This window comes from Falco cherrug, chromosome 7 (assembly GCF_023634085.1).
Source record: "Falco cherrug isolate bFalChe1 chromosome 7, bFalChe1.pri, whole genome shotgun sequence".
Taxonomy (NCBI): domain Eukaryota; kingdom Metazoa; phylum Chordata; class Aves; order Falconiformes; family Falconidae; genus Falco; species Falco cherrug.
In genome coordinates, this window is record NC_073703.1 from 22,724,352 (window position 1) to 22,737,483 (window position 13,132).

The 13,132-nt window shown below is 37.4% G+C and overlaps 1 protein-coding gene across 20 annotated transcripts in view; it reads right to left on the reverse strand.

The window, feature by feature from the left end:
• HERC1 (HECT and RLD domain containing E3 ubiquitin protein ligase family member 1) overlaps positions 1 to 13,132 on the reverse strand; it is a 109,822-nt gene that overhangs the window by 54,827 nt on the left and 41,863 nt on the right. For 13 of the 20 annotated variants that reach the window (XM_055717265.1, XM_055717266.1, XM_055717267.1 and 10 more), the window contains 11 exons: positions 12,793 to 12,945; positions 12,498 to 12,630; positions 11,813 to 12,004; positions 11,182 to 11,403; positions 10,107 to 10,298; positions 8,346 to 8,460; positions 8,133 to 8,253; positions 6,506 to 6,677; positions 4,177 to 4,483; positions 2,720 to 2,843; positions 2,385 to 2,436 (listed from right to left, as the gene is read on the reverse strand). In XM_055717265.1, the coding sequence (XP_055573240.1) occupies positions 2,385 to 2,436; positions 2,720 to 2,843; positions 4,177 to 4,483; positions 6,506 to 6,677; positions 8,133 to 8,253; positions 8,346 to 8,460; positions 10,107 to 10,298; positions 11,182 to 11,403; positions 11,813 to 12,004; positions 12,498 to 12,630; positions 12,793 to 12,945 (1,783 nt within the window). The remainder of the gene's footprint in view (positions 1 to 2,384; positions 2,437 to 2,719; positions 2,844 to 4,176; positions 4,484 to 6,505; positions 6,678 to 8,132; positions 8,254 to 8,345; positions 8,461 to 10,106; positions 10,299 to 11,181; positions 11,404 to 11,812; positions 12,005 to 12,497; positions 12,631 to 12,792; positions 12,946 to 13,132) is intronic. The other 7 variants (XM_055717283.1, XM_055717285.1, XM_055717272.1 and 4 more) reach the window with 4 other exon arrangements.

Genomic DNA, 13,132 nt, shown 5'->3' on the forward strand with positions numbered 1-13,132 from the left:
GTTTCCCTTCTCTCCTCCTCCTCATTTAGTGAAACATAAAACCTTCCACATCTTCCACTCAAAAGCAGATCATATGGAGAAGTCCTAGGAACACAAGGTAAAAACATGAATATGGAAAGAACATGTAAAAAAAAACCCTAACACAGAAATATGCCACTTGTTTCTCACAAAAACATCTAATGGTTGCTTCAGGGAATCTGACTTCAGTGGCACTTAAAAGATACAGCTGGAGAACATACTGCAGCACAATGCTGTATTCTTCTGTAGGTCATTCTACAGCAGTTTACTTGCCACAAACAGGAAACTAGGCTTTTGCTAATTCTTCCATCCTTAACAAATGTAGCAAATACAGATATAAATGTAGCTCATCTGATGGAATGACTTAATCCCTTTTGCCAGCAACTCTCGATGAAGCACAGCATAATGTGAATATGCTGTAAGAATTTAGATTTCTCCTATTCTTCACGCTGAGGTTAACAGTGAACATAAAGGTCCCCTTCATTAGTCACAGCGTATCACAAGACTGAAGATGAAACTGCAGGAGCTTTACCAGTCCAGACATCTTTGATAGGCACTGCAGTATCTCTAGCACTTCAGTGTGCTGGTTACAAGGGCTGGACAATCCAGAATGGCTGCAAGTTACTTCACCGAACACTGGGGCATGCTTCAGTTCTAGAAGGTAACCAGGATTCACAAAACCAGACACTTCATAAGAAACGGAAGACCTTAGATAGCACCAAGCTGAACAGCTTGTTCTCTGGATCACACAGATCTTTGTAGATCTCCTTCTGACCTTGACCTAAGTGTCAGGAATGCCTTCCTGAAAATGAACCCTGCATTCAATGGATGAGTCTGATAATGGGTACCAACCAAAACTGTCATATAGATCATCCAGCACAAGCAGAAAAGTTTTCATTATTGTATGCTGACTAACTTCCAGTTGCCAAAACCAGGAAAAAAAATATCTGTAAGCACCAGGGGGGTCTTCCAGTACCAGAGAACAGGTATCAGTACATGTGGTCACAGTGTTCAGTTTGCAAAAGAGCTAGCTACGTGAGATTCTTTAGGTTCTGACCAACTGCATTTACCCCTGTTTCTCCTCAGTGTTACACACCTCATCCAGAACCTTCTTCCATAATAAAATGCTTCTATAGACCAGTCGGTCAGTAAAGTCTATTCTTGCATTATTCCTCAGCTCCTGGAGCCCATGATCAGAACCACCTCATCAGTCTAACCAACAGCTCAGGAACCGCAATCCGTAAGGTATATTGTACCTCAGATCCACCCCTAACCCAAGATGATTTCCTGGATTACTTTTACAATATAGAGGAAAGGAAGTACAGAGTTCCATGTCAGATTAATGGCAAAGCTAAAAATGGTGGCTTCAAAGAATATACTGCACATCAGAGTGCTGACAGAGACTATCAGATTGAACACGGAGAATGCCAGCAGCCCTAGCCAATTTTTTTACTTGCTCAACTGATTCAATTGATTATCCATGTACAAAGAATTCCTTTCCACATCATTTACAAATTGAAGTGTAATGGGCGCTGCCAGTGGTAGTTTGCTTCACAATTCCAAAACACTTTTAAAAGCAAGCAACTTCTCTGCTTAATGAAGAAGACTGTTAAACTAGAACTCTTACATTACCTAACAGTATTAAGGCTTCTGTAATTAAGGCATATTGTAACTCAACCTAATTCTTGTTAACTTGTTCCCAAGATTTTTACAGATACAACAGACCTAAGTCGTGATTCTAGCAGAGACTCTGTATCATCCAGAGTGAAGTGGGACTTTTCTCCCTCCGCTACCTTCTGTGAAGCAGCTCATTGAGATTCCCACAATGAAGCAGCAACAAAAAGTATAAAAGCTAAAAATTTCATTTATATTGGAGCAATGGAAAAAGTGGTTGCTTGGTTCTGTAGGTGTGCTGGTGTCGAGAGGATAGAAAAATTCAAGTGGTATTTTCTGGATGAGTTCTCCATGTTCAAGCACATTTTATGGTAAAAGTTCATTGTTAGCACAAGAATAGTGTTCCACTTGAACATCTCTGCCAATTTTTCATTCCTGAAGTCACATGAGGGAAAACAGAATGAAAGTTCCCAATTCACTTGACCTCACAGAAATCCTCACTTGCTTCAAAAGAGCACTGCAATTCTAGATACGAGAATAGTTATAACCTAGGAAATACTATAACCAAGCCACAAAGCAACAGAACTTAGCACAACAAACAGTAGGCAATAATAATTTTAAATGTTGTTTTTAAATACTTAGTTTAACATCCTGATTGCCATTATGTAATGTATTATACTGCAAGCACATTTTAACTTAAACACTAATGTATTTATCAGGTCAGTATTCAGCAGGTAAACAATAAAACTTACCCCTCTTTCTGTGTGAAGAAGCCAAATCCAAATCAACGTTTCGTCTTCCACTCTAGATTGAAAGATTAATAAAAGCCTCATTTCTTTACATGAACATATGTGGCACAAAATATTTGAGTATTTAAAATACATCTCTCACGTGTGACAGTGAGAAAGTTAATACAGTTGTTATAATTTCAATCGGTTTCCTACCATTATTACTTTCTCTTAACAATGGTCGCTATTAGAAGAGAAACTAAGGTACTGAAACACAGTACTAAACATATGTTGAAGATGTACTTCCCACCTAAATACTATGTTGACAATCCCTAAATACATAATGCTAGTTTACTTACCAATGAATAACCTTCCTCATCTGATTCTGGCTGAGACAAATCAGATTCACTTCTTGACTTAATCAGTCTGTAGTTTGAGTTTGCATGGATTGAGCGACTTTCTGCAGTAAGACTTTCACTCCTGCTTCAGGTGCATGCACATTCACACGCACATGCACACACACAGGAAGAAAATAGTGACATTAGGAAAAAGTAAGAGTTGGTAGTAAAATTTAGCTGGTACCACAGTTTTATTTGGGATCAGACTATCACAGAACATCACAAGACCACACCAGAGAGCAAAAAAAAGGTCTGATGACTTCAGTTATTATGCTTATAAAGGGTATTCATAAACTGCTACTTCTTAACACCCTTATTGGTCAGCTGAACAAACAGCAACCTCAAATGAGTGACCATTCAATTGCCTTGGTAGGTGTTTCATACAGCATACAAAACCACTTCTCAGCTGAGAGGACAAGAAAACAGGGACAGATAAATGGGTGAAAAAGCACTGAACTTTTTAAAAACCCACCCATAAAATACATCCTAAAGTTGATACACTGAACATGAAAGCCACTTTGACAAACAGAGGCAGCCACCCATGATTTAGGCACTAGATTTCCAGAAAGAGGCAAAAAGAGTAAAAGGGTACTGAAAGTATATAATCTCTCTCTGAACTCCCCAACAGTATCTTCATTTAAAGTATCAGAGTAGAGTTTCTGTACACTAGAATCTTAAGCAGACTCATGAGTTCACTAGTAGTACCAGCTACACAATTCCTGTGTTATATTCTAATACACACAAAGTTCTCTCAAATAAAAGTTTAAGTTACCAAGTTTAGAATAAAACTGTTACCAAGAATATCCCAGGTTATGAAAATTAAAAGACATCAGGTACTACTTACACTAAATTATACACTTCTCCAATTCAATGAGCTGTCTTGGCTTTATTTTGCTATTCTTCTGTATCTAACAACAGTGTCTTACACATGCCAATATGTTAGGAATATTTATAAAAATCAAATACAAATGGCACTTTTTTCACAATAGGCTTTGAAACTTTTGCTTTTAAACATATCCTACAAATATTTTTTGGAGTCTACTATGTAGAATATTGGTAAAGTTAAAGAAAATATAATTATGGTAATAAAAAATCCAAACACACAAACAAATTTTAGGAAAAAAATAAGAATTTTTCCAATTGCCTCAGATTATCTGCACAGGACTTCAATACTATCTATCATTAAGCCCAACTCTACAAAGTGAATATGGTCTACACAGAATAAAACTCTTATTAAGGTTTAGTTAACGTGGACAAAGAAAATTGAGAAAAATCACTGTTCTCAACAAAAGCATAAGGTTGCTCTAAGCAAAAACCTTCTTCTAAAAAAAATTCTAAGAATCCTCAGAGGAAAACTGAGGTTATTTAATCAATTGTTAAGGAAGAAGAGTTAACTCTAAGAAGTAAGCAAACCTCACCTTGTCATGAGTCCAATCCCTTCAGGTGTAGTAGAGGGAGGCTGCTGTAACTGTCCCTCCTCCCTTCGTTTCTGCAGCTCCTCAATAACAGGGCTGACTCCCAAGATCAACAAGGCACATCTGTGGATCACAGAGTTGCATGCAGCAGTATACACATCCTGACCCTCTGTCAGATCAGTGCTGATTCTTCGTTCCTGCTGAGACTGAGGAGGTGGATCATCAAGTCTAGTCCCTGTCCCAGTGTTCATCCTATCTCGATCCCGACTGCGAGCTACTTCACGGGCTGATAGGAAACATTGAAATATTTCTGTAACATGCAACACAAAAAGAAGGTCTTAACTTCTAGACAAAGCTACACAGCTTGAAATATTCATCTACATCTTGGGCCAAGAACTGGCCCACTACAAACAACAACAAATATTTTTCCAACAGTGAAAGAATACATTAATAATACAAAGCTATAAAAGAAGTCATGCAAACAGGTTAAACGAAGCATTTACACAATGTTAAGCTTAAAATGAAGAGGACAATGCAATTTGACAGAACACTAAACGCTTTCAGTGTCTTACTGCAACCCAACTCCTGTTTGGATAGCATCAAAGAGAAAGAGATTATTTCATGTTTGCTTTTTAGCAGATGTATATAACTAATGTTTCTGTAAATCTGTATTCCAGACACCAGCATATCTGCAACTCAATACTGAAACAGTTTCAGGCTTTTGTTAGCTTCAGTCAGTACGATGAAGATCCCATGAAAATTCTCAGCCTTCCCTTTGCTTAATTCTGCCGTTGTCTTAGGTGCCAGATTTGTCTAAAGAAGCTGTGTGAGAGACTATATCATCACTGCCCAAAGAGCTACAGCTCTCTTGAATTAATAATTTTGAAGATTCAGTTCCCCTTTGGAAAGGCAAAGGTGAACCTAAACACTTCCTTCAAAGACACTAATAGTCAGAAGCAGCAAGGCAGCAAGGACATAAACTAAACTCTGCAGGTGAGGGTCTGCTTCCCTTAGGATTTCTAGTAACAGAGTCATCATCACCTTTCTCCACATAACATTACTGGTCTGTCTGGATATTTCTGGATACATCTCCTTTATTGTACCCAGAAACCCTGTCCAGGCAGCATTTGAGAACGCCAGCATTTGCCCAGGATAACTGCATATCAAGCAGCAAAAGTACATAGCATCTACTGAACACGTAACACACAGGTAACACCTTCTAGAGCCATATATCATTTCATGGACGTGCACTTCTATTCCACGGTTCACTTTCAGGAAAGCCTACTGCACTGTGGAGGTAATAACACATCATATAGAAACTCAAGGTGTAACATACATTGTGGCCTACAAGATCCCAAACAGGAATATGGGAGTCCTAATGGGGAATAGGGACTATAAACACTGTCAGCAAAACAGTGATGACAGCAGAGGCTGGAAAAAGAAAAACATTCTAGCGGTATTCGGAGGAACAATATTTGGAGAAGAAAAAAAGTTATGTATCTATGGAAAATATTTCAAGTCAGCCCACTTTATTTTTTAAGCTACACACATTCTACGGTAATTTTTTAAGATATTTCTGTCTTTGAGGACACTATAGTAACAATAGAAAAAACAACTGAGTGTGACTGTACGTTGCTTGAGTAAAATTGGAAAAACTAAAGATTAACTACCCCACTGAACCTGACTACAAACCCAAGTCACTATAACAAGTTTGTGAAGTTCACCTTTTTCAAGCTATCTTCTCAAGAATTGAACAAGTTTTTTAGAAAACCCGTGAGAAAGTATTGTAAATACTGTTAAAAAACACTGACTGAAACCGCTGCATTTTTCATAGATTCAAGAAAATCAAAGGTACAACTGAATGCCAACTCAGTCAGTACACTGTTATGAACAGCATTTTGCTCCTGAACTTCAGGATAATATAACCCATTAAAGCTTACTACATACAAGAGTAACACATACCAACACAGTAAAAATTCTATATGTAAATACTGATGAAAACTCAGAGATCTATTGAACAAAAGTTTAGAGAAAACAAGACGAAACCTATTAGTCTTGTAGACAGTGCATATAAAAATTGTTGGTATATGTCAGATGCCCTGAGAATTGCCCATAAAGGCAGTCCACTTGCCTGGTATTCACATTCCCTTGCATCAGACTTTTCTGACCCAATTAAAGCACTGCATCATTTTATAAAAATAAACTTCTTATAATGTTTATGCAGACAAATCTTTCATAATGGTTTAAATAATTTCTCCATTTTACCTCAGGAGAAAAATATATTGTCCTTCCAAAGCACATTACGTTACTAACACACGTAACTAGTACTTACTACCAGCTGTCATAACTTCATGTTCTCTTTCCTCCTCTTCATCTTCTTGTTCTGGGTGTCCTTCTTCTCTATCGCGTTCTGCCTGCTCCTCCATTTCTGCTTCTTCATCAATTGTACGAGTAAAAGAATGTTCTTGAGTATCAATATCGGCAGATTCTTGGTTATCTAACATCTTGATTAAAAAAAAATATTTATACAGTGAAATTAACTCTCACCAAAATAAAAGATGAACATAAAGGATATAGGTATCTAATAAGTTTTTTTCTATCAAAAAATTGCTCTTGATATTGTGGGAAATAAATAGACAGCTGTTTACATTCAAAGCTTTAAATACCCAAGTTGGAAAATTTAGTTTTCCTTTCGTAACCATTACTCAGATTATTTGCAGAAAAATGTCCCCTTTTAATGCTTACTATTGCCAGACTTTGACACTTCAGCATCAAAGCATTTAGTAACCACATGCTGTTGCCTAATAAAATTTTCTCACTTTAAAAAGAACACAAATATGATAAAACTTACTTCAATGGACAAGATTTTGTTAGCGTTACCCAATATGTTCCCATTTTCTTTCTTAACAGTTCTGAACTTGCAGTTCTTTCCTCCCTTTTATTTCAATGAAATTAAATAGATGTACACTCCAAGATCAAAGATTAGCATATAAGGCGCACAAGAAAAATAACAATCTTCGAATTTTAATTTTAAAAATCTTTTTGATTGAGTAGATATATTTTGTTTGATGCTTTCCTTAATTTGAGCATGTAAGAGCTGACCAGCAAAATACTTACTACCCAAAAGACAATTTTCCAATGTAGGAAACAGCTTTAGACAATCTGAAGAAGGCAAAGTTTTAAATATAAAACATACAATTACATTAAAGGTTTTAGAATACTTCGGAAGGTAACTAACCATACAACTCTTGGGACATACACATCCCACCAGCATAATTCACCTGCCCTCTCCTGTCAGTTTTCTGTTCCAAAAAAACAGAAGGTCCTGGTAGCAGCAGAGGTGGCACCTCTTATTTGCTCTCATCATTCTATCATTAAGCCCTAATAAAATGATTCAAAGTTGCCATCACGCTAGTTCCAGGCCCAGTCTTATCATGTCTAACATCCACATAGGGTTGACAAGGACAAGTCGCCTTAAAGTAATGTTAGGACTAAGAAAATAAGCTGGCTGGGGAGGAAGGAAAAAGGGGTAAGGCAGGGAAGGGGAAGACACGAGGTACAGAGAGGGCAGAGATCAGAGGCCCAGCCAACTCGGTTGGTTCGGGAAGGGCAGCCAGGCTAAGCCGTGGCCTTAGGCACAGCTGAGCAATCTACACCTAACTTGCAGGCTTCTGTGATCCAGCGCACCAGCGCGATGTTTACAGGGAAAACTAGGGCTCAGGCTGCGCTTGAGTCAAATATTGTCAATCAATCATTTGCTTCAACTGATTTAATACCGCAAGTACTACAGATTAACAGACTCTATAATTATACATTGCCTGTTTTAATCTGGGAACTCCTGCAAGTTTTTCAACGAGATAGAACAAAAATACTAGCAACATATATGAAACTAACATTCAGTAATACTTTCTTAAAACACCGTAAAGCTTGAAGAACTGAAAAGAGATATACAGTCTTACCCATCTGTCTCTTGAGGATGATCTAGTCTGGATAAGTTCCATGTTCTTGCAGGCAAGCAAGCGACTCCGAACTTTATATACACAACGGTATACTTCTGCCAAGGCTTTGCCAGGCTGGTACCTACACAAAAGAGACCCAAAATGGAAAATGTCATACAAACTTTCTTTTAAAAATTTAAGCTGAACTCTTAAAAGCAGCTTTAAGTTACTTGCCTGCTCTCACCACAAGCTTGACTAAGTAAACTTGTATGTTTCAGAAGAGCAGCAAGAACAAATCTGGACACAGTATCTAGGAGTGATTCATTACTTAAAGTTGCAGTATCCCAATCTGAAAATAGAAAGGAAATGAAATGGCTACTGAAAATATATTTGTTTGTTGGAAACAATGACATTATAAAAAAAATCTTCATCCATTTCAATCTTTCAAAGTAGAAGTAGTTTTAATGTTTATTGATGCCAAACTTATTTCTTCACTCATAAATACACAGCTTCAGACAAATGTGTTTTCCTCTGACAGTTAGCCAAGGGCATCCACACGAATTGCCACCAGGGACTCAAAGATCCGAACCAACAATACAACCCCTCTTTCAAGCAAGGATACTGAACTGGAGCTCTTCGCTTGACCTAGCCACTGATCTACATGGAACTTGTTTAGAAACACACCATATTTGAGACTTCCTGCTCTTTTACACGAGGTTGAAACCACATTCAAAAATCGTTATGCAGACTCACTTTTTCTCCGGTAGGAAAGCCACCTATTAACACTAGGACAAGCTTCACTACTAACAAGAGACATTTTCAGGTCTCAATATTAAGGTTAGTCCAGTATTTTCAGCAGCTAACTTTTTAATTTCGAAGTAATTTTTCCCTATTTTAAAAAGTACCATTATGAAAATAATATTTTTCTGCTATAAAATAGCCGAACTACCAAGCAAACCTCCACAAGGCACTATAATTTTTCACGAAGGGAAAAAACCCCAACCCCTACCATCCAAGCTCCTTACAACTATCTTCACAGTATTTTTTTAAATTAATGTTAACTATGAATCCCTGCAAACTGCTGCAGAAATCCTATAAACTTGCATGCCCAGAGTTTAATCTAACATACCTGCTCCTCAGCAAGTACTACTACTTTGTATTTGATATGGTGTTAACTGCCACCATACAACTTGCAGTCTGCTTGCATTGCGAAGAGAGCAGAACCACATGAACTTCTGAAAAACCCAATTCCATAACCAAAGTAACACATATTGGCCTACTCATCTCAGATTTTGCCAACAGACAACCAGCATTTTTTACTGGAATTCACACTTCTGTGGAATTTTGCAAGAGAATTCTCTGTGTTGCTCTCAGCAGGCACACACCACCATTTGCTATCATCTTGATCTGGCCTAGCTTGGCCAGAGCTACAGACAACCACCTCTGGATCCAGCAGAGTTACAGTACAACCTTAATGCTTAGTGGACCTCATTAAAACAAGACCTGGGAAGCTTGAGCAGAAACCTAGATTTTAGGCAACAAGCATGAAGAACCATTACTACTGTGAGGCCAGTCCCCCAGAGACTTGGAAAAGAGATGATTACTCCTTCATGCGACTCCTAACACATTTAGCAAATTACTCTGCCTTCCCCCATTGCCTCCCCATCAATTTTTCTTTTTAATTCAGAGTTTCACCCTGCTCTACTAGGAAAACAGAAACACCAACAAGTGAGTAAACAAACAAGAGTCTCTCTTTTTTCTAATTTGGAGGGAAAAAGAACACTGAACTACGTGTTTGCCAAGCACTGGAATCAACATCAAAAGTACGTAAAAGAAAAAGCAGAAGAAAGATCCTGGAACATGAAAATAAATTTAAGTTTATGATATCACAGAATCAGAAGTCATTGGCAAAGAAAAGACAGGATTCTGCTAGACATGAAGTTGAAGCATGCAATATGCTTTTAACACCACATACACACATTTTCAACATCTTACCTTTACTAACAGCATAGTCTTGCATACTGATCCAAAGGCTCCTTGCTGGCTCTTTTGTACAACCCAAGGCCAAATCAACGTAGACTGTAATCTCAGGTCTCAGCTTATAATCAAAGGGCTTCTGTTCCTCATTTCCAGATAGGGCCACTTCCAGTAAGGAGCTCATGCATTTGTCTAACAGAAGGGAAATACCTAAGAAATGGAACTCCACACACTGAGGATTACAATCATCTATATAAAAAGTGTGTAAACCAGCTTTCACTCTCCATTTTTAAAAAAACTAAAATCAAGACATCTCATTGTCCAACTAGAAACTCACATTACATAAGGAATAAAGTGACTCAGCGTTACAATTCATGTAAAACCACTGAAGATTTAGGGGTATTATCTAACTCTGCTTCAATAGCATAATCCTGGATCATTAGTTCTACCTGAACTATACAGTCATATACCTACAGTTACTGCATGGACTCATTTCAAAATACTATGTCTTGTAAATAAGTTTTGAAGTAGTCTATTCAGGATCAGAGGAAGGAGAGGTGAACTAAGAGAAACAGGCCACAGAGAAGCAGCAGCGAGTGCATTATTCAAATAGGAAGGAATGACTAGAAATACTAATGCTGAGTCCTGTTAACAGTTCCGGCAGATCAGAAGGATTGACGTTTTCTTGTCAATAGTATTATTTCTAATAAATTAAAATTACATTTTTAAAGTAAACTATAATTTAAGATAATATCTTTCAATAATTATTATGAACAATGGAGCCTGTGGTGTGTCTGCTAAATGCTGAGCATCCAAGAGAAAAGCATTTAAAATTAACTCAGTGAAGCCTGTGTTACTTCTTTCACTGAGAAACTACAGATCTTTTTCTTCCATATGCATTTCCAAGACCCTTTGTAAACTACAGCATATACTTAAATATCCGTTTTCCAACTTCTTGTATTACTACGTAAATAGACAAGAATGCTGAAAGACAATCCCTAAGTACACAGACTTACTCAAACATCGTCAGGAATTTCAAAACTGAACACAAATATTTACAATGATAATTAGACACCTGCATTTAACAGCTTACCTAAATGAGGAATATCCATTTCCACTCCATCACTGAAAAGTGGAGTTTTCAACCAATATGCTGTATCTTGCTCCTCAGGGGACACTGGGGGCCCTTGAAGCATGCCACCAAGACACCGCCCAATAAGCAAAGCTACTGTTCTCTCCAGATCCACAAGCCATACCCAAGACTGGGCAGGCTGTGGTAAGGGCACTCCCGCGGGATCAATTAATTCAGGTCCACCTACAAGTATTAGCAATGAATTGTTAAATTAGTCACTGTTGCCCAGATGATAAAATCAGTGTTTCTTTTACAAGAATAGAATGGTAGTTTCATGTATTACAAACATAGTATTTTTATATATCAATACATATTTCAAATATTGCTTTTAGATTCCCACTCAAATCAATGTACATTTTGAGTTGACAGAACAAAGAATTCTGCCTGCAGCTCAAAGTATTTCACAGCAAGGGATGTCAATACATTTAAGAATTTGAAAAGGAGATGTAGCAAGACACTTAGCTTAAAAAAAAAAAAAAAAAAAAAAAAAAAAAAGGACAACTTAAAAGGGGAAGTTAAACTTCCACTACACAAAAGGTGACATGCTGATCTTTATTTTTCAGATTAAAAGTGTGTTAGTTATTACACTTACCATGAAGTGGCCACTGTAGTTCTTGATCTTCTAAAAGGGCTGCAGCAGGTAACAGTCTATTAAGACGATCTAAAGGTGGCAACAGATCTAGCAGGTAACTCAACAAAGGCCGAGCTACTGATACTGGCAGTAACAATAATGAGTTGACAATCTGAGACAGCATGCTACCAGCAGCTGATACATAAATTACATCTACAGAGGAAAAAAAAATATATTCTGAATGATATATTTCAAGCACAATTTAACAAGTACAAAAGAACTGCATGAAAATACCTCAGCTGTCTCCAAATGTCTCAATTGTATATGTTGAATTGGGGGGTTTGTTTAATAATTATTATCTATACAAAATCTATTAAAAAAATATATATATTTTACTACTGCACTTTTCAGTCATCTCAAAAAAATGTACTTTCAAGAAGAGAAATCTAGAACTAACAGAACTGAAACAATAATGCACAGACAATATCCTCTCTATTCAGTACTCTTCCTGCATGCAAAATGTTCTATTGAAGCCACGAACCAGATGCTATCCTTGGGTAGATAGTTAATCTCCTCCTTTTGGGGAGGCTTGGGATGTCTACTTTATGCAGATATATGGAAAATAAGGTGGTTTAGTATTCAAATCTAAACTAACAAGCCCTAAGCTTATGGAGCCACCATTAGTGATTTTACCGCAAACATTTACCTCTCAGTTTTTCTCCAACGCTACCGTTCCATGAGCTCTCCTTCAGCAGCGTAGCAGAACGGGAATAGATATCTGTAGCATGAGGCAATAAAAGCTGAAGGTGTTTGTGAAGTAGTGCCACACTGCTGGAATTCTAGAAGGAAGGAAACAACCATAAGTCTGTAAATGTATTTAAAGCAGTTTAACTTTCAAATACTCACAACGATTTTCAACAGGAACATTACAACATTCTGGTGCTCATGCACATTGAATTTCTTTTTTCCCCACCCTAAACAATAAAAACAAGGACACACACCTCACTGACACTGTTGATGTGGCAATAAGCCAGCAACTGTTTCTGCAGTGAACATAAAAGCTCATGAAGATGAGCTGGTTGGCTGTTTTCTGATGATGATGTACCCAGTAAAAACTTATCGCTGTTTTTTTCCAGTTCCCCAAAGGCTTGGTCCTGTTATGACAAAAGTGGGGAGAAAAAAGAACCATCAACTGCGTCTTCCAACACTACTTCCAACAATACTTTACCATGTGCACCTGTAATTATTGAAGAAATCTGGTAACGTCAAGTGGATCATCGGATAACCGAACTCAAAATCACAATTGTTTAGAATGTCACAGTAGTGACTGTGATAGCTGTC